Raw genomic sequence first — 20,663 nt, forward strand, 5'->3', positions numbered from 1 at the left:
CTTACCTCGTCACGCATATGAAGGGCAAGAATCAAAGCCAGAAAGCCAGTGGAGGGGTAATAACCCTTCTTTTCCAGCCACGTCATGAACATACCTCATAAAAGCTGGATTAAGGACCATCACCTGTTGTGAATCAGAATTAGGCTTTAAACCTATTTTTATGAACCATGACCTTTACAGCCAAAAACGTTTTGTGGTATATTGACATTCTATAACTTTCTATACACTTTGACTTAAGAGTTGGTATAAGGAGATGCATGAACTTTACTCTACATTCACTGAGAACATCTGGAAATTGTTAACATGAGTAGAGGTCCCCCCAAGACAGAAGAGACCTTTTTTGGAGTTGTGCCAGATAACAGGCATTGATTGGTCAGTTATCCGGTCCAATCATATACTCACACATATCACGTCCTATGTTGATACAATGCATAGGATATATACGTTGTTCACACAAAGAAAAGGCAGAACGACTTTTTGGAAGATTGGGTTGGTCGTTCTCCAAGCTCTCTGCAGGAGTTTGTAAAATTGATGCTGAATCTTTGCTTGTAATAAACCTTTTTATAATCAAGAACAGTGTCGGCGGATTCCTCTTCATACAGCATCACAGCATTACTATTTAAGGCACCACAATTTATTGTTAAATGCATTCAAAATAATACTCACCAAATCCTTGTTAGCTTTGATTTTTGATTTTACACCCCAAAGTGGTCAGCGAAGGCCCTCTTGAAACTGATGGAAGTATTATTATTTTTACTATACCGAATTAATTGCCTTTTTGAGGGCCTAAACACACTCAAAAACTCACCAAGATTTACGGCCACATCAGGCCTGGTGCAAATTTATGTATTTCAAGGGTTTTCTGAATAGACTCGCAAAAATGGCTCGCTAGCGCCCCCTCTAGTCTATATCCACGACGTTCCACTTCTGGGATTGCTCCAGTGCCGCAGGAAATTTTTGCCGGACTCATGTCTTTTCGCCAATGTCCGTTTACTTTCACGGTCCGTGTACTTGGTGGCCAACGGATTTTCGTTTTGAAAGGAAAAAAACAAAAACGAAAAACGGCCAGTTTCCCAATTACCATTAGTAAATAGGAAAACAAAAAACGGAAAACAACCCATTATTCGTTTTTTGTTTTGATATTAAAAAACGGAAAACGAAAAACAATCTCGTTATCCGATTTTCTTTGATGTATTTGTAGATGGAACTCGGAAATTAAAATGTGTGTTTAAATCTTATTCCTTTGTCAGTACCCGATCTGTACCGCCTGTAAAATCCGTTCTGTGCACTGCCTGATCAGTTCTACGCTTGCGCGAGCACCGGCATACTTCACAGCTCTATGCACGCATTGGCATAAGGATGTTTGGACATTCCCGGTTACCGGAAGAAAACATTAGACAGTGACAGTAGACCGTTATGATGGCAAAGATGAAGTTTACAAGGTGTTTGCTGGAGTTGCCTAAAGTATCTGTTAATGATATACGGAGCGTCGTCTGGCCATCCAGTACAACACCATGTAGCAAATTAAATAAAGGCTTCAAATTTTACGTTTCGTCATTTCTTTACAACTTTGAAGGTAATTTGCTAACGCTAGCTAGCCTGAGCTAGAAGAATCCGTGTACCATTCGTTCATTCGTTTTTCAAAATAAAACCAAAACTCAAAAAACAAATAAATGACTTGTTTCCTCAAAATTCGTTTCCAAAACCAAAAGGAAAGAACGGATAACAACTCGTTTTTTCCCATTTACAATTTTGTGCTCAAATGAAAAATGGAAAAAACGGATAACGAGCGGTTCACCCCGTTTAATCCAATTTTTATATTTTTATTTGACGCAAGATGCATGACCCGGATGTGACCTTTATTAGGACCAGAGTCCGCCAAACAAACAAGAGGTCAAGACAAGAAGACATGGCCGGACTGGATGAATATTCCGACTTAATTCGCCAGCTTTTTGAGGATGGTAGAACGCATGCTGAGATTTCCACCGCGCTGCATCAGATAGATGTCCCGAGATGCTCGGAAATGTCTGTCAGAAGATTCTGTGTTCAACATCAGCTCAGACGAAAAAGACATGTGTCAGACGCAGAACTGGAAACGGCAATCATGTTATCGATAGATAAGGTAAGTGCTCACAAGACGAGGAAAGAAAGTACCCACCATGTTTACGTTAACCAAGTAGCCTATTAAGTTACGTTAACCTATCTAATAAGAGTGTGTAAGCAAATGTTAACCTTACACGGTGAGCACGGCACTCTGTGGCGGTATTACATCAGAGCAATAATAAGTGCAACAGGGTGATCACACTTTTAGCGTACATCATATGGAGATTAGGCCTACACAATAGTATACAGTATTAATTATAAAAGAGTGAATACAGTTTAAAAAATAACTACACATTAGAACAAGAAAATTAACATAATTAACGTTTACAAATATTGTTCTTTCTCACTCACTCAGAGATGGAATTTTTTTCAGTGCTATATAATATCTGACCAGAAGTTAAGCACACAGTGCTGGGCCTACAGTAGTCTAAGCTACACATTAATGTTATAGACTATTGTCTTTAAAACATTAATGTGGGTTAACTGAAAATTTTCAGTTCATATTGGTTAGGGTTTGATAGGTGAATAGACAATTATGTTAAACTTTTGTAGTGAGTGTTTTGTGACATGTAGAATTAAAAACACAGTTAGCCTGCCCTACACAATTAGTGGGAGAGGGTGGCCTGAGATGGAGTCAAAATCCCGACCTGAATTACTATCCCAGACCTCCTGCACACAACAAAGACAGCCCCAGGGAGCAGTGTAATGTTTCAGCTTGGTACTTGGTTATAGTTTCTAATCCAAGACTCATTTGTTTACAATTTTAAAAAGTTACATTTCAAATTTAATTATTGTTTAAATTAATCCAAATTTTTTTGTCTTAACAGACAGGTCCCTGTTACGGCCAAAAATTCATGACAGGATACCTGTCATCAGTGGGGGTAAGGGCAGGAGAATCTCGAGTGGGAAGAATTCTCAAAGAGGTACACCAGCCGTATAATGAGCTGCGTCGCCAAGTAAGTCACCTACATTAATTATATTTGAGAAAAAGTCAATCTTATTGTTATTACACCTTGCATTGATTGAATTATACTTGTTTTAGGGAGCACGTAATCTGAATCCAGTTCCTTACCACGCCGAGTATATGGGCCACAAACTCCACCTAGACCAGAATGAGAAGCTGGCAATGTTTGGAGTGACGCACGTCTTGGCTATTGATGGATTCAGCAGCAAAATTGTTGCTGAATCCACAATGCCAGTGAAAAACAACCTTATTATTTATGAGGAAGTTTACAGGCAAGTCAAGGTTAATAACAGTAACAGTAAATATAAGCACTATGTGGGATTATCATACAATGTCAGTATTTTTACATTACAAGCAGTATGTGCTACATAGGAATTTGAATGTATCATATCCACATATGTATCCATATAATCTACACATTTTCTATTACAGGAAAGCAGTTGTCCAAAACGGCATGTGGGACCAAATCAGAGTGGATCATGGCAGGGAGTTTTACTTGACCCTGTACATGCAAGAAAAGATGTCTCAACACAGACATAACATCAACAGGCTACCATATGTACAAACAACTTCTTCAAGGGTGAATTTTATCCTACTGATTACAGATAATAAGTAACCTTCGAAATTAATCAAAATATATTTACAGTGAAAATATTTTATATTTACAATCCCAAATCAATAAATGGTTGATAGTAATTATCTATCCCTGCCATTTAAGCCTGCAACACCTTTCAAAAAACGTTTTGACAGGGAATCTCAATTGCTAAACTGGTAAAACCTGTACCATATGGACAAAGTCTTTTGGATTTTTCCAAAAGAGAAGTAAGGGTAAGCATTAAGCCTATTCCACACTGCAGGCTTCTACTCAATGGCTGATTTGATTGCTTGCGATGTTGTTAACTTGTACAATCACTGCTGAAATTAGCTGTTTACCTATAGCATCATTATTCAGTTTTTCACCTCATCACTTAATGGTACTGTATGTCCCAACTCTTGGGATAAGGTACAGGCTTGAATGGCAGGAATTTATGTTTTACATATCAATTGAAAGCTTAAATACTTTGACTTCAAACTGTCTGCAACATAATTCAAGATCAAAGGACATTTGTAAATTAATGCTGTCTACTACTGCTTATACCTGTATTTTACACACCAGACCAACTTTTTCTGATTTGGTTTTTCTGATCTTAAGTGTTTCCAATCAGACCAATCAGTTTTATTGTGTTTAAGCAGAACCTTCGTGTGGAAAGAATTTGGCCAGAGGTCAACAATCGAGTGAACTATCCACTAAAACAGGCCCTGGTTCACCTGCTGGATCAAGAGCTGCTCGACATGCAGGATAATGTAACCAAATTTTGTGTCTCCAACCTGGCATGTCAAGTGAGTCAGATTGGACTTGCCAGGGTTGTGCAGTCCTGGAATGCCCATAGGATACCAGGTAGGCTATGCTAGTATTTGTATGTATGGAGCTTTACAACAATTGACAATTTTGTCCAAAACTAATAAAAATAATTACCCATTTTAGGCAGAGGGATACCAAACCAACTTGCAGCTGATTGTTGTCCAGCAAGAATTCCCACAGAGCTGCTGCCCAATGCTGCAGAGGCAGCACACATGTATGAGCAGGAGTTGGGGTCCTCCCTGACTTGGGTGTCTGCCTTTGGCTCTGACCCATTTTCATCAGAGCAAGACCGATGTCGTGCTGAGCAGCTGTTTGGAGAGAGGTTTCCAGACATGTCTCTTCTTTTTGGAAAAGTGGTTAACAATGACCATAGTGTGTTTCAGGAGGCACTGATCTATCTGATCAATATTACTAATAGACATGCAAGGTAAATACAGTTGGGGGTGTCGCAAACTAGGCCAATGGTAGACTAAATGAATGTAGTGGAGTAAAAGAATATTTCCTCTGAGATGTAGTGGAGAAGTAAAAAGTTATGAAAAGAAAATACTCAAGTATCTCAAATGTCACCAATGAACTATGCATATGTTTGTACAGTAGTTGTGAGAAACTGATTTAAGCTCAGCTGTAGATGAATAAATTCCAAGTTTGTTCAGATGTCTGCATATTTCTTTTAATGTGAAAAAATACAAGTAGAAAATCTTGTATAACAGGTAGAAAATCTTGTAAACCTTATCTAAGTGCCACAATTACACGTGACAATAATACTGTTAACATTAGACATTGTTACTCTATAAAAACAAGGCACTGAAGAACTGTATGAACATATTTGTTGCCACCATAGCAACATACTAAAGGAATAACTTCTCTAGTGGTGCCAGCGCCTCAGAGAGTCCAGCCACTTCATGAACGCTGTTCTCCAAATCCACAGCGCGACACTTCGGGCAGTAACTGTGGCTGCTGTTCCACTCCACAACACATGCCTTACACCCGATTAGGGTTCTGCAGCATGTTGAGAACATTGGCTTGTCTACAGGACCTGTAGGTTAAAAAAATATGCACTTCATTTATTTTCAGTACGTAGGCCAAACTACAATGACCAAATATAAATGAAATCCACACAGCATGTCAAATCTAGTAAAACACAAACAAGTGAAGTGATTTTGATCTGTAATTCCATCTTCCTAATGACCCATTGTAAAACAGTACTAACCTTTGCAGACAAGACAGGCAAAAACCACTCTTAAAGAAGCTACTTCAGCCTCTGAAAGAGACAGGGTTGTTGTCACTGTGGAATGTGCAAATCCACTCAAATCCTTAATCATCTTCGAAACTTCTTTTAGTCCCTGGGCTGCTTCGACAACCTCTTCAATGTCTGCCATAACCTCTTGAAGGCCGGTATCTTCTCTTCGACTGAAAAACATAAAAAATGTACAATGTAACATTTAATTAGACCTTAATAATTTGTTTTTCGCACACAGCATCAGGTCATCCAAAAGAAACCACATGAATGGTGTGGAAAAAATTAAAAATAGAAAATTTTCAGTTACCTCAACCTCTTCCTTTTATTGACTTGTAGCAGTTCCATCTGTGGTTCAGGCACTGCAAATACTTTCCTGGAATTTTGCTTCCAGTATGCTGACCCTGCAATGAAAACAATAGGACATTTTTTTAACCAAATATTTGCAGTATTTTTGATAACTTATATCCTATGTGGGTTATGAATTTTAAAAATAAGACACTATAAACAGATTTGAAGCACCCAAGAAAGCTATGAATGCACAATGTACTTTTAATATGAGAATATTTAGGTGTACTTCCCTAATTCAGATGTTACATGTGTGAACTGTTTGTGCACTTAAGTTCCTAATGTGGCTGCAGAAAATATCATTTACACAGCAATGATTTAAAACATACCCCTAGTTCCATCAGAGTCAATCATTTCGTTGCCCTGACTATCTGTTAAAATAAATGACTCCTGCTGTCCAAGGGCCTCTTTCACCTTACTGGTGATTGTTGCCACACAAGCCTCAAACTCTGAGAAGCGGACTGTAACCATCTTGGTGGTCTCTAGCTTTCCATTCAGGACTTCAGCAATGAAGACATTCCTGAATATTGATGGGAACAAATAATTTAAAAAAATGCAGTTCCTGTTATTTGGATAGTGCACTTGGCAATATTGCAATTACGATAATATTTGTATTAATTGTTGAACCCTGATATACAGTGATAACAATAAGCACTTAATGTAAGGCTGGTCATCAAGCTCTTGGATAAACAAGCTTAATTTTGCTGATAAGTTGCAGGTGCAGCAGGAACAGATAGTAAATATGCAGGATAAGGGATTACCAGTAAACAGAGTTGGACACACCTGCTCAAATAATGTAGCAAAAGAAAGTAGTAACAGTAGTGACAGATGTTTTAGCAAGATGTAAATGTTCTTTTTTCACTCACCTCACGAAGGTTTTGGTGGTGCTCCTTGGAATTGGACAGGAGGAGCTTGTGGCAGTGCTTGGTGGGCGGTGGAAAGTAAAGCGAGCAGCCTGGCCTGAGGGAAGTGCCCCTGCAGATTTTTCCACAGTGGTGCTGTCGCCATGCACTTCATAATGACCTCTGGCGATGAGGTCAAAGCAGTTGAAGTCACCATCAGGTCGGGGAAATATGGCCACGTTGGTGTCGTCCGTCAAATAAACGGTTTCCTTTTGGACCTATGACAGGAGTTCAGGATAGAACAGAAGCACCAAAATGTGTACAGTCCAGCCAACCACACCGCTTTTTGTGCTTTTATTACAAAATAATATATGGATTCACATTGTAGTCAGCAACATTTTCATTAGTAACTGTTATTTAATGACATATTCTCAGTCACTGCTACGAAAGCTAAAGTATAATATAACGTCACAGGTAAAACAGAGAACATATTTTAGTTCAGTTGTGTGGCATGCAAATCAGTGTTAACCTAAAACAAAGTAAATTAAAAACATAAAAAACATCACACCATAATCCTTTCGAACACACTAATAACTTTGAAAGTCCATAAACGATAGCCGTTGGATAGATTAGTGCGCCCACGAGTATTTAAACACCATAACGTTATATTATATCGCTTTATTGCTTTAAGTAAAATACATACCTGGAAAATAACTGATATCTTCTCTGTGGTCATGTCTTCAGGCTTCAGAGTAACCCTCTTACTTCCACTAAAAAGCACAAAAATGTCCATTTCTGTTGTTAGTTGCTACCTGCTACAACATAGGCTGTTGTTGGTTGTGTCGGTGTCGTTGTCCCACGAGTTAAGGTCACATCCGGGTCATGCATCTTGCGTCAAATAAAAATATAAAAATTGGATTAAACGGGGTGAACCGCTCGTTATCCGTTTTTTCCATTTTTCATTTGAGCACAAAATTGTAAATGGGAAAAACGAGTTGTTATCCGTTCTTTCCTTTTGGTTTTGGAAACGAATTTTGAAGAAACAAGTCATTTATTTGTTTTTTGAGTTTTGGTTTTATTTTGAAAAACGAATGAACGAATGGTACACGGATTGTTATCCGTTCTTTCCTTTTGGTTTTGGAAACGAATTTTGAGGAAACAAGTCATTTATTTGTTTTTTGAGTTTTAGTTTTATTTTGAAAAACGAATGAACGAATGGTACACGGATTTTTTCCGTTTTTTGTTTTCCTATTTACTAATGGTAATTGGGAAACTGGCCGTTTTTCGTTTTTGTTTTTTTCCTTTCAAAACGAAAATCCGTTGGCCACCAAGTACACGGACCTTTCACTTTCTTTATGTTGTAATTTTAAACTCCGGTGGATTTATGAGGACTATGGTTAACTACTCCTCAGATCTCTGCAGGGTAAATCCAGACAGTTAGCTAGACTATCTGTCCAATCTGAGTTTTTTGTTGCATGACTAAAACAACTTTTGAACTATACATGTTCCACCAAAACAAGTTCCTTCCCGAGGCTATTTTGCAGAGGCACCATGGCTCCGCTCTGTGCTTAGCGCCGCCCAAGAAGATTGTGATTGGTTTAAAGAAATGCCAATAAACCAGAGCACGTCTTTCTCCCATCCTGGTATGCTGTTTGGTCTAGCCAGACCCTCCTCTGCTGCGCCATGGAGGAAAGTCTGGCAAAGCGAGACTAGGTCGGGTCATATGTTGTGGGGAGCGAGGAATAGTGGACCCAAACGCAGGGAGAGGCAGGCAGGCAGGCAGAGGGTTAGAACACGAGGATTTATTCTAACAAAAAACGGCAGTACAACGACTGGAAAACACTAAGAAAAAATACAAAAAGAAGCACAAGGCTGAAACAAACTGGCAGAGAAAAAACTAGCAAAACGAGGAATACAAATTCACAGGGTAAAGACACAAACGGGCACAAGCTGACGGCACGAGGACACATAACAATCTGACAAGACACAAAGGGAAACACAGAGGCTAAATAAACTATGAGACGAGCAAACCAGGAACAGGTGAGACAACAGGTGAAACACATCAGGGCGGGGCAGGACAATCAACCAAGGCGGGGAAACGCAAAGTAAAGCTGGACATGACAAGACAGAAAACAGACTATCAAAATAAAACAGGAAACAGAACTAACAGGGAAAACGCACAACCGGGAACAGAAAAATACACAACAAAATATATACAGACAACATTAAACAGGATACATTTACAAGACAGGGAACAGAACCTACAGAAAAAACAGGGAGATAACTAAACAGAAATATACATACACAAATTTACAAACAAGGCAACAGAAATGTACAAACAGGTAACAAATGTCCAAAACAGGCAACTGAAATGTCCATAACCATCACATCATACACATTAACATTCTGATTAGTAGCAGATGGGTTGCGGGTAGGTGAAATAATACATCATAAATGAGGAAAATATTACTGACATTCTCTAGAGCTGCAGTTCGCTGCTGTGTCCCCATTATCAGGCTCCATTTCAGTACTATGGACAGCGACGCACACCCCCCAGCCCCAACACACAACAGACAGCGCTGTCCATAGTTCTGAAACCACAGCAAACAATAGACACATGGAGGCTCTGGATATTTCCCTGACCTTTTTTCAATAAAATAAATCATATTCCTGACGTCAAAATACTGAAGAGTGAAGTTTCGAGAGAATGAAGAACGCAGACATATCCCTGCTCACTATCACGTCAAGATCCAATGACATCATTGACGTCCATAATAATAAAGCCATTTGGATTTACCGCTGGTAGAGAGAGAGAGAGAGAGAGAGAGAGAGAGAGAGAGAGAGAGAGAGAGAGAGAGAGAGAGCGAGAGAGAGAGGGTCTGGTTTGTCTCAGCATGCAGCTAAGTTTACAAGAATTTTGCCAAATTTCAAGATTTGTGGCAAACTAAGATAAACAGACTGATCCAGGAGCTAGCTGAGCAACAGGAACTCGAGTTGTATAGGCCTACAGGGTTCTGATCTTTCTCAGCATTTAAAGGAAGGTTAGTGGTAGGTAGCAGTAGAAGAACATGAAGTGCTTCCTGAGCTGCAGTTTCTCCACCGTTACCTATCTTTGTGTTTTTGCTTGTGTATATAAATCTCCTGTGCTTACTAGGCAGATGGCACTTCTGAAGGATTACTTGCATGCGTTATTAACTGGTGGACACACTATGGGCCCTATTTTAATGATCTAAGTGCACAGCGTGAAGTGCATTGCGCAGGTGCATTTAGAGCGTGTCCATATCAACTTATGCTAGTATGAGGGCGGAAAAAATAGTCTGTGCGCCGGGGGCATGGTTCAAAAGGGTTGTACTTAGTGTCTTCATTAATTCATATGTGTGTTTTGGGCGCAACATGCAATAAACCAATCAGTGTCATCTCTCATTCCCTTTAAAAGCCAGGCGCGTTTGTACCTTGGCACATTGCTATTATGATGGCGAATTAGCACCGTAATAATTAGAGCCCAAGCACCAACAGCGGCGAAGGCCTTATTGAAAATGAAATTTTCAATTATCATTCCTTCTTTCTTCCAGCAAATTAATTGCCTTTTTGAGGGGCTTAACATACTTAATAACTCACCAAAATTGGCAGTCGCATCAAGTCTGGTGAAAAATTTAATATTTTAAGGGTTTCGGGAATAGGTGCACAAAAATGACTCGCTAGCGCCCCCTACAATATTTAGAAAATTGAGCCCCTGCAGTACATTTAACATAGACTAACGACTAACTTGTCAAGACGTACAAAAAAACGTCATTAGAGCCATACCCTGAACCCAACAGGAAGTCCACCATTTTGAATTGAAAGTTCGAAATTAGTGCGATTTTGGCCATTTCCACGTCGTACTTTAACAAAATCCTCCTAGAGATTTCATCTGATCAACTTCAAATTTGGTCTGTGCCATCATAAGACCTTAAAGATGAAAAGTTATTAAAAGAAAAAAATGTCATAGGGCGTGGTGGCCTTTTTGTGCGTTTCCCCATCAGGTGTAACTTGAGTGTACATTGTCAAATTGGCTCGAAACTTTTAGGATTCATAAGCGTCCAACCCTGATGACATCTATAGGCCGATATTGGCTCAAAGTCATAGCGTCCCCTAGTGGCAACAGGAAGTAGACCTAAAAGTCAAGGTGCTATACTTTAATGAACTCCTCCTAGAGATTTCATCCGATGGACTTCAAATTTGGTCTGTACCATCTCAACATCTTAAAGATGAAAAGTTATTAAAAAAATAACTTTTCGAGTCTTGTGTGAGGTATCATTGAACTCAGCAGAGAGTTTCTTTTTGATTGGTGACGGTTTGACCTGCCCCCTATGCTGTAGCCACGCCCCATTTCACAGCTAATGAACTGTATGACGTAGAGTCTTGTGTGAGGTATCATTGAACTCAGCAGGGAGTTTCCTTTTCATTGGTGACTATTTGTGTGGTCGCAAGGAGCGGCGTGGGCCTGTAACCCTGACGCGCGCAGAGGCACAAGGGCCTGTCCAATGCTGCTTGCAGCTTTAATTGTATTTGTAATCTTTTGCATGCTTGTGTGCTACTGCACTTCCCTGTGTGAGTAACTAGCATAGTGTGCGCTGTGCATAAGCCTAGGAGCATTTTACTAATGCGCTGTTACAATAACAATGAAATGCTGCACTATTAACTTTCGATCAGGTTTTTCAGGACAAGAATGCACCTGAACACACCTCGCTGTAAGACTAGCATGCCCATGGGCACACAGATGGGTGCAGATGCATTTGCTATTTAAACGACGCAGGCGCTGGACGGTCTTAAAGGGGTGATTGAATGCAAAACCGATTTTACCTTATCATAGTTGAATAATGACAGTTTAGTGGGTAACTAGGACATACATAGAACCTCTAGATCCCATTGACAGCTCTTTCCTATGCAAATCTCACAATTTGAAGACGTTGTCTCTGAAAACGGGCAAATCTCAATGAGCCGCCTATAGTTGATGTCAACTCGGCGGCTTCTCCTCATTTGGCTCTAGTCTCTATCTTTGTCACGCCCAAACATTTACATAGCTGTTGGGTACTCGTAGGTGTACAGATCAGATTATTGGTATATTATCAAAGATAATCAATATTAATAAAGTTATGAATATGGTTATTAATAACTTTATCAAATCAACAAACAATCAAAACAGGACACCACCCTGAAACTTCAGGGGCCAATATTGAACTGTGAAATAGTCTCATTGTCAGTGGAAGGGTGAAATTCGAGCACTACCCATGTTCGACCAGCAATTATTACAATAAGTACACAAATAATCACAAACAACTGCTAATTAAAGTATAGTAGAATTTATTAACTTCAAAATTATCAATGGCCAATCAATAATCCTTTGATCAATTAAAACCAATATACGTTTCTTTTAAGTACAACAAAACAAAGCAAAAACAAACCAACATGTGGGGAGACACTCTCTGTGTGCCTGTGTGTGTATGTGTGTGAGTGAGTGTGTGTGTAAGTAGGAGGGGGGGGGGGGGCGAAACCCGGGGGTTGCTTGGTTACGCCCTATGTGTTAGCTGCACAAAAGCTCTTTATTCCCCAGGAGGGCGGCAGTGGGCTGCGTTGCAGGCTCCACTTGGCTAGGCTAGCCAGTTAGCTCTCAAACTACTGTGTGGTTGACACAAAGGGACACCCTGAGGAGCGCAGTTGTTAAGCAGTATGCGTTCTGTAGCTAGCTAGGTGACTAGCTGTTGGCCAGCTGTTCACCTTAGCGCGTGTGTGTAACTAGCTATGTGTTCATATATGTGTGTGTGAGAGAAAGGTTAGAGAAAGAGATATATATTTAGATCTTGGTTACCGATAACGACCAGCCCTCTCAGTCAACTCATGTCTGGACTAACGTGGAATTAGGGCAGACTCTGAGAATTTTGTCTGACTGAGGGGACGTTCATTATAACCACTCCGGTGTACAGCACCTAAACTCCGTGGAAGGAGCTAGCAATGTAGCATTTACAGTTACCCTAGCTACATTAATGAACACATCATCAACAAATATCGTGATCAAATGATATATTCACAGCCAAATAATGGGACACAGCGGTCACCATCAGATTAATAAATCATAACGTGCAGCAATAGCACTGTATTAATCAGATCACATTAATGGTAACACAAAATAGCAGCAATAGCCAATTACTCGTCAATAAAACACACTATTTATCTCTGCCCAGACCGTAAGCCTTCTTACTGTGTGTTCAGTCCGTTTGTTCCTGTCCATGGATTTCCACAGAAATAAAATGGAACGGATTCGTGTGCTCGTCAGCGTTCACGGAGGAACTTTGCCTCCAAAAAGGGCAGAAGGAGGGTAAGCTATGTCGACGTTGAGAAGAAAAGCGAACTCTGCGTGTGGTCTGATTTCCTTGTAGAGAAGCGGTGTTCTCTTCTGCAGTTTTGAAACACGAAGTGCGTGTTTCAGGATCCAAAAGTCCACTTTTCTGGAAAAGTGGAAGTTTTTAGCACGAGCGCTTGGGCGCTGACCTGGTACAACCTGGAGTTGAGGTGGAAAGCGAAGATTTTGGTGTCTAAGCCAGTTTTATAGTCTCAGGCCCCATGCTGTGTTTGGAGTCTACTGGTCCAATGGGAATGCAGGACCTCCTGGTGTTTCGGCCATTTTGTGCTGTAACACCTGGGTGCGACTTGCAGTCTCCTGCTGTAAAATGGGGCTTCACCCTCTTGACTGAGAAGACATGTGCTTTCTTTGTCTCAGAGGTAGATCAGGATTGGAATTTTCCATGAAGAGCCCAGATTCCTTTGTCTCTCAGAGGCTGATCTAATCTAGGGCCTTATTGTTTAATGTCCAGTTTAATTCTTCCCTACTGTGGTCCCAACATAGCCTACACAACTGATCTGAGGTCAGCTTAGTCTTCTGAATAGGTCGCGCAGATCTCAGAAATTGTATACATTGTTCATCTGCTATTTTACGACTAAGTTCACTTCTGAGACTTTTTTATGCAAGAAATCAACTATGTAGAGGTCAAATATGGGCCGTTTTATGAAAATTTATGTCTAATTGCAAATTTTGTCCGACTGTTTTTCTGAGTTCAGCGGCCGGTGCTGCCTGTGTTGCTGCCTCGCCGCCCGGCCTGCCTTCCTTCACAGACCCCGGCCTGCTGTGAGGTAGATGGACCTCCGTCACAGCTGGCAGCCCACGGCACTCCATACCCGCGCAAAGTCACCGTTTTTTGAGTTAATGGACTACCAAACGCCCCTGCCCTGACAGAGCTCCAGGGCCTACAGCTCCCCTCTTCCTGCTAAATGGCCGGTGTGTGTGAGTGAGAGCGCGGTCAGCTAGAATACGTTATGATTGTGACACAATAATTACCCATTAATTCAAGCATTGCATCAGTATCACGTCATAATCCCCATGTTGGTTTTTATTGTTTTTTATGGAGACGCGCCAAGCCAGAACCCCTGCCGTCGTTGCTTGTTTCGCCGATACAACCTATCGAGGGCTGGGGGCGAAAAGGCTGAGCGGAAGCCTACGGAGGCTGCATTACGCACAGGCTTTGCAGCGAGGCACAGCCGAAGAGGCGGTGCGTAATGCGCGGAGACATCAGCCTCAAAACGCCGCAGTTTAGGAGGGGGGCACTCGCAAACGAGGCGTTAAGGCTTTGTGTGAGCCCACACAGACGGATGAAGAAAGGAGACGCTGAGTGCAGACAGAGGCGTGTATGCGCCGTCCACATGAAGCGTAAATTATGCCAAAATATTATTGGATAATTTTCAAGATCAGGAGAATGGGTCAAGCTCTGTGTCATATTTCTGTGAAGCCCGGAATGTAAAAAACAACACTGCAGGGCTGTGTCCTGTCTCCTATTTTTTACATACTGTACACTGATGACGAGTCAGTAGATCATATCAGTCAGTGGGATTAATTCTCTCGGAACCATGAATGTCTATAGTACACAGTTTCATGGCCATTCACTTGAGATATTTCGATCTGTACCAGAGTGGTGGACAGACAGACTGGCCGACAGTGCCATCTAGAGGCAACCACTTGCATGGCTGAAAAAAAAGGTTAAACTATCTACTTAGTCAAGTACGGAGGTGACATGGAGGAAAAAAAAAAAAAAAAAAAAGGAAAAAAAAAAAAAAAAAAACATGTACTGGGGGAAAACACTAACTCGAGATCTTGACTTTCAAACTCGAGATCTTGAGTTTGTGATGGAGGAAAGAAAAAAAAAACTCGAAGAAAAAAAAAAAAAAACGAAGAAAAAAAAAAAATATATATATATATACATACATACATACATACACATATATATATATATATATATATATATATATATATATATATATATATAAATAAAAACACGTACTGTGGGCAAACACTAACTCGAGATCTTGACTTTCAAAGTGATCCAGTCCAGATGTCAGCGGAAGGCGGAGATTTCCGGCCGGGGGCAGCGTGTCCTCCCCCGGGCAGGAACACAGCTTCGCCTCGTTGCTGCACCGGTCCCAGCTAATCCAGATGGCAGCGGGAGGCGGAGACTTCCGTGGCCGGCTGCAGCGTGTCCTCCCCCGGTCAGGAACACAGCTTCGCCTAGCTGCTGCGCCAGTCCCCGGTCATGTCCGCCAGACTCCCCTTAAGAAACCTGTGATTTAAACTTCAGCAGCCTGTGAGAGTCCGCTCTGCTCAATCCTGGTACTGGTTCTCCCGGGCTTCCCTTCCTTCCAGCGGGCCCAGCAGTACGACATGGGGCTCCAGCTGCGTGGTGTCGGTTTTGGCTCCCAGGAAGCAGGCAGTGAGCTCCAGATCCTGCAGCCGCAAATGGACTCTGCTGTCCGGCGCAGCAGCTAGGCGAAGCTGTGTTCCTGACCGGGGGAGGACACGCTGCAGCCGACCACGGCTACAGGCGCATATATATATATAGTCTTCTAAAAGAGCCAGATCTGCCATTGCTGATTAGTGATCAACTGATGACTTCTCCTTCTCCTATTAAACTGATTATATGCTGCATTGCAAGTCCACACTGACTCGAAAATGTGCGTACACAAGTTTAGACTTGATGTGAGATTTGATTGTAGCCTCCGCTCAGGTCCATATTGATAAATGCCGAGCTTTGCGTGGAAATGACGGTTTTACGCTTGCTTTCTATTGTACGTTCATTTTGTAAATGAGGGCCACTATGTGTTGTCTTCCACTTATTACAGCCAGATGTAAAAGAGCAAAATATTATCATGATAGGCCTAAATTTAAACACTTTCATCCGTCAGTCAATGGGAATTTCATCAGCATTTTAACATTATAATTTTTTTCTCATCAGTTATCATTTTTACAAACTCATAAAAATACACTTATGTCTCCAAATAGATACAGGATTTATTATTTGTGTGTGTGTATGTGTGTGTGTGTGTGGGTTTAATGGCCGTCTTTTTTCTCTCCACTGGCTGGGAACTGTGCTCAACACTGCAAACATCTTTGTCACACCATCTGTGGACCTTTTTATTAAGACAATACATAGAGGACCACTGAACTGAGGACATTTGTATATTTATTGCTAAGTTTGTTTGTGTGTTGCCTAATTTAAACTTTTTATCTTTGTGATCTGACTTGTTTCTGCCATCTAACTCGTGTTCCTGTGGAGGTTGAAAGCACTTATTGTAGTTTGCTTTGGACAGAAGATTATGTCAAATATTTGTTCAGTTATCACATCAGTAAATACAGTGAATGGTACAGTATACTGCACCATTACCCCAACCTTATTTATTCAATATAAACAAGAAGACATTTTGACACAGCTTTTTATCCCTAACTTTTATTCTACTTTTCCCAATCATAACTTGTGCATTCTACACTAGTTCGCTATCTATAGTGTAAACCCACACTGTAATTGTATAGTGTGTCTTCCAGTCATTAACACACGCAAATAATCCTTCAGAAGTAGCATCTTCCTAGCAAACCCCAGAGATCTACATACACGTGCAAAAACACAAAGATTGGTATCTTAACCGTCTTAACCGTGGAAAAAATGCAGCCCTTCAGGTTCTTCTACTGTTACCTACTACTAACCTTCCTTTAAATGCTGAGAGAAACATCAGAACCCTGTATAAAACCTGAGTTTCTGTTGCTCATCTAGCTCCTGGATCATTCTATACTCTGTATCTCCAGGATGTGCTCCAGTTTTTAACCTTTTGTTGTTTAGTTTTTCCCAGTAATGACTCCAGTTTCCGTCACTGTCTGCTCCATAACCAAACACACTGACCTAGGAAAACAAAAGTAACCAATGTCAGGAACTGAGGACGTAGTACCAGTCATTAAACAAGTCATTCATTATTTGCATCCACTTGTTAATTATTAGTGTTACAGCAACACTGGTGACATTCACAAGTAGAACTCTAACTTAAAAATGAACTTACCTCGTCACACATATGAAGGGCAAGAATCAAAGCCAGAAAGCCAGTGGAGGGGTAATAACCCTTCTTTTCCAGCCACATGTCATGAACATACCTCATAAAAGCTGGATTAAGGACCATCACCTGTTGTGAATCAGAATTAGGCTTTAAACCTATTTTTAGACGTTTACAGCCAAAAAACGTTTATTGTTAAATGCATTCAAAATAATACTCACCAATGATCTTACACCCCAACGTGGTCTGTTGAAACCAACATGAAATGTCACAGTTAATATCATTAGGGCCCGAGCGCCGACATCCATCGGCCAGCGAAGGCCCTCTTGAAACTGATGGAAATATTATTATTTTTATTATACTGAATCAATTGCCCTTTTGAGGGCCTAAACACACTCAAAAACTCACCAAGATTTGCGGCCGCATCAGGCCTGGTGCAAATTTATGTATTTCAAGGGTTTTGTGAATAGGCGCACAAAAATGGCTCGCTGGCGCCCCCCCCCCTCAGTCTATATCCACGACGTTCCACTTTCGCCAATGTCTGTTTCCTTCCGCTTTCTTTGTGTTGGCATTCTAAACTCCGGTGGATTTCTGAGGACTATGGTTAACTGCTCCTCAGATCTCTGCAGGGTAAATCCAGACAGCTAGCTAGACTATCTGTCTGCACGACTAAAACAACTTTTGAACATACACATTCCACCAAATCAAGTTCCTTCCAGAGGCTATTTTGCAGCGGCTCCGTGCGGAGCTTAGCACCGCCCATGACGATTGTTATTGGTTTAAAGAAATGCCAATAAACCAGAGCACATCTTTCTCCCATCCTGGTATGCTGTGTGGACTAGCCAGACCCTCCTTCGCAGCACTATGGAGGAAGGTCTGCGAGACTAGCGCTGCCCTAACAGTTTTCAAAGTTGAAGCCCCCCTGAAATGAAATTTAAAAACTTGAGTTTTCGTTGAACGGTGTGGGCGTGGCGGCCATTTTGAGTGTTTAGTGATGAATAACAAACAAGAAATGCCTTTGCCAAGGTGTCTTATAAAGTAATGCTGCAGTATTGTGCTATTTTTTAATAATGCTGAATGCAATCCACGATCTACTGATCGCTATTTCTAACACTGATGTTTGTACATGCTGCTGGGGTTCTCTCCCACTCTCATTTATTTTTCTTCTCTTCTCTCTCTAGCAGAGGCTTGTTCTGCTCTGTCCTTACTTCTGGATAACTGATCGACTCATTTTAAAACATTTTCTTGGTGTGGTATTTGGCTTGTCAGCAGAATTCTAGGTGCATATATTATATCTCATTCAGTCTGCCAGCATTACCTGAGGGTGTGTGACACTACGCAGAAAAGAGAGAGAGAGAGAGAAAGAGAGAGAGAGAGAGAGAGAGAGAGAGAGAGAGAGAGAGCGAGAGAGAGCGAGAGAGAGAGAGAGAGAGAGAGAGAGAGAGAGAGCGAGAGAGAGAGAGCGAGAGAGAGCGAGAGAGAGAGAGAGAGAGAGAGAGAGAGAGAGAGAGCGAGAGAGAGAGAGCGAGAGAGAGAGAGAGAGAGAGAGAGAGAGAGAGAGAGAGAGAGCGAGAGAGAGAGAGCGAGAGAGAGAGAGAGAGAGAGAGAGAGAGCGAGAGAGAGAGAGTGGAAGAAAAGGTGGAATTTCCTGAAAATGATGAGAGAAAAAAAATTGTATACTACATTTTAGTCTCGTCTTTTCTTTGTCAATGATATGGCATGTTGATATCGTCACACGTTTAATGACGGTGGTATCGTCTCGTCTTATAAAAGTTACAAAATAAACACTGCAAGGGACAAATGATCACATAGTCCATAAAACTCAGACTCACCGTCCTTTGAATCCTGTGGTGAGGACCCCTGTGAGCCAGTCTTAAATGGAGCCAGCACAAGATGAGTGGTGTTATCTAAATCCATAGAACTCTCTGGATACATGACACGATGAGTTGTTCTGGTCCCAACATCTGCTTCATAGCCTTTGATTTGACCAGCGTTCACTCTAAATAGAGAGCAGAGGAATAAAGTTCACATGTCACTGTCCTTGGCAGAAATACATCAGGGGACTGCTTGAGTTTTGACTTTTAGTTTCTGACATTGAGGAAACAACTTTGATGGTTTTTTTTCCACTGACTCAACTCATTGTGACAAAGACAATATTAGAAGAAAACTGCTTTCTTTCGATGGAGGATTTACCTTATGATGACATCATGGAAATCTATGAGAGGTCCATAATGTGATCTCCTCAAATTACCAGAATTCCCCACCACAGCACAAGTCCTGCAGCGGTCAGGGCTGGATTCTAGAACATCTGGACTGGGTGGGACCGTCAGAAACAGCCTGTCCACTGTTTGTCTGCAAGTTTACAACTTACCTTCCACCAGTTGAAAGCATCCTCTGAGAGATTGTAGTTTGCTGACAAAAATGGTTCAACAGATTTGTTGAAACGCTTCATAAACCACGGATCATCTTCAGATAAACATCGCTCACAAGCACAGGGGCTTTTCTCCTGAGGCAGGGAGCATGGCCTATATCCTCTCCATAACACACATATAGTAGTCACACACAGCAGGAACATTAGTGCCCTTACTTTTAATTTCATCTTGGCTGTGTGACGCTTCTGATTTGGAAACAACAGCTCCAATCTATAGACAAAATATGTGGTGAAATATACACAAGAGAGACTACAATCATAAATGAGGAAAAAATTGTCATATTGTTTATTTAAAGTAGTTAATAATAATACGTCTTTATTGTTTTTCCCTTGATTCCTGTAGTCATATTTCCATTTATTTATTAGGCCAAATATAAATAAAACCAATGAAAAATATGTTGGTTAAATTAATAATAATAGTCACAATAATAATGAGTTAAAATGGATTAATGTTTTATTTTTGTCCTACCTGATGAGAGTAAATCCGCTTCTACTCCAGTTATATTGAGAAAACGTCTGACTCTAAGAGTATCGGAGGATGATGATCAACTAGCTGAATGCCATATGTACAGTAAGCTTTGTATCCGTGCCAGGATAGAGTCTAAGATAATTCGCACATTGTGGTGGAGGGGTGTGGTTTGTACACAGATAGCATATGTCTTTCATGAGTTTACCTGAAACCCTATAATAATACATATATAATATATAATAGACCCAATAGACACCAAATACTACATTTTCCAATTAGATCTTATTAGAGGAAAACTAAAATGGTGTATTGTTACTACATGTTTTATGTCATATTTAATATCTCCAGATCAGCACAGTGTAGAGACTACATTTTTTTTGTTTAGAAGCAGTGATATGCTCTGTTTCAACCAAGTCCTCTAACAATTGGCATTTTAATAAGCATTTTAATCTGTCATCGAATTGCA

At 40.8% G+C, this 20,663-nt stretch overlaps 2 protein-coding genes and 1 pseudogene across 2 annotated transcripts; 1 reads left to right on the forward strand and 2 right to left on the reverse strand.

Annotated features, from left to right (window-relative positions):
- The first annotated feature begins 1,837 nt into the window (after positions 1-1,837).
- Positions 1,838-4,986, forward strand: LOC116041254. The gene is made up of 6 exons (XM_031287143.2): positions 1,838-2,122; positions 2,931-3,059; positions 3,146-3,339; positions 3,500-3,647; positions 4,301-4,505; positions 4,593-4,986. Exons 1-6 carry the CDS (start codon positions 1,838-1,840, stop codon positions 4,898-4,900), a joined length of 1,269 nt encoding a protein of 422 aa, XP_031143003.1. The 3' UTR covers positions 4,901-4,986.
- Positions 4,987-5,066: 80 nt separating this feature from the next.
- On the reverse strand, positions 5,067-7,814 carry LOC116041242. Its single transcript, XM_031287130.2, has 6 exons — positions 7,600-7,814; positions 6,921-7,174; positions 6,384-6,574; positions 6,017-6,110; positions 5,680-5,879; positions 5,067-5,505 (listed from the first exon to the last, which is right to left on the reverse strand). Exons 1-6 carry the CDS (start codon positions 7,687-7,689, stop codon positions 5,318-5,320), a joined length of 1,017 nt encoding a protein of 338 aa, XP_031142990.1. The 5' UTR covers positions 7,690-7,814; the 3' UTR covers positions 5,067-5,317.
- An 8,996-nt stretch (positions 7,815-16,810) lies between these two features.
- LOC116041255 lies at positions 16,811-20,320 on the reverse strand (annotated as a pseudogene).
- Positions 20,321-20,663: the final 343 nt, after the last annotated feature.

This window comes from Sander lucioperca, chromosome 16 (assembly GCF_008315115.2).
Source record: "Sander lucioperca isolate FBNREF2018 chromosome 16, SLUC_FBN_1.2, whole genome shotgun sequence".
NCBI classification, from domain to species: domain Eukaryota; kingdom Metazoa; phylum Chordata; class Actinopteri; order Perciformes; family Percidae; genus Sander; species Sander lucioperca.

Coding starts and splice junctions, on each gene's coding strand:
- LOC116041254 (XM_031287143.2), top strand. CDS start 1,838: ATGCATGACCCGGATGTGACCTTTATTAGGACCAGAGTCCGCCAAACA. Junction 3,340..3,499: donor ATTTATGAGGAAGTTTACAG/GCAAGTCAAGGT, acceptor TTTCTATTACAG/GAAAGCAGTTGTCCAAAACG. Junction 4,506..4,592: donor GAATGCCCATAGGATACCAG/GTAGGCTATGCT, acceptor TACCCATTTTAG/GCAGAGGGATACCAAACCAA.
- LOC116041242 (XM_031287130.2), bottom strand. CDS start 7,689: ATGGACATTTTTGTGCTTTTTAGTGGAAGTAAGAGGGTTACTCTGAAG. Junction 6,575..6,920: donor ACCACCAAAACCTTCGTGAG/GTGAGTGAAAAA, acceptor ATCAATATTCAG/GAATGTCTTCATTGCTGAAG. Junction 5,880..6,016: donor AATAAAAGGAAGAGGTTGAG/GTAACTGAAAAT, acceptor TATGTTTTTCAG/TCGAAGAGAAGATACCGGCC.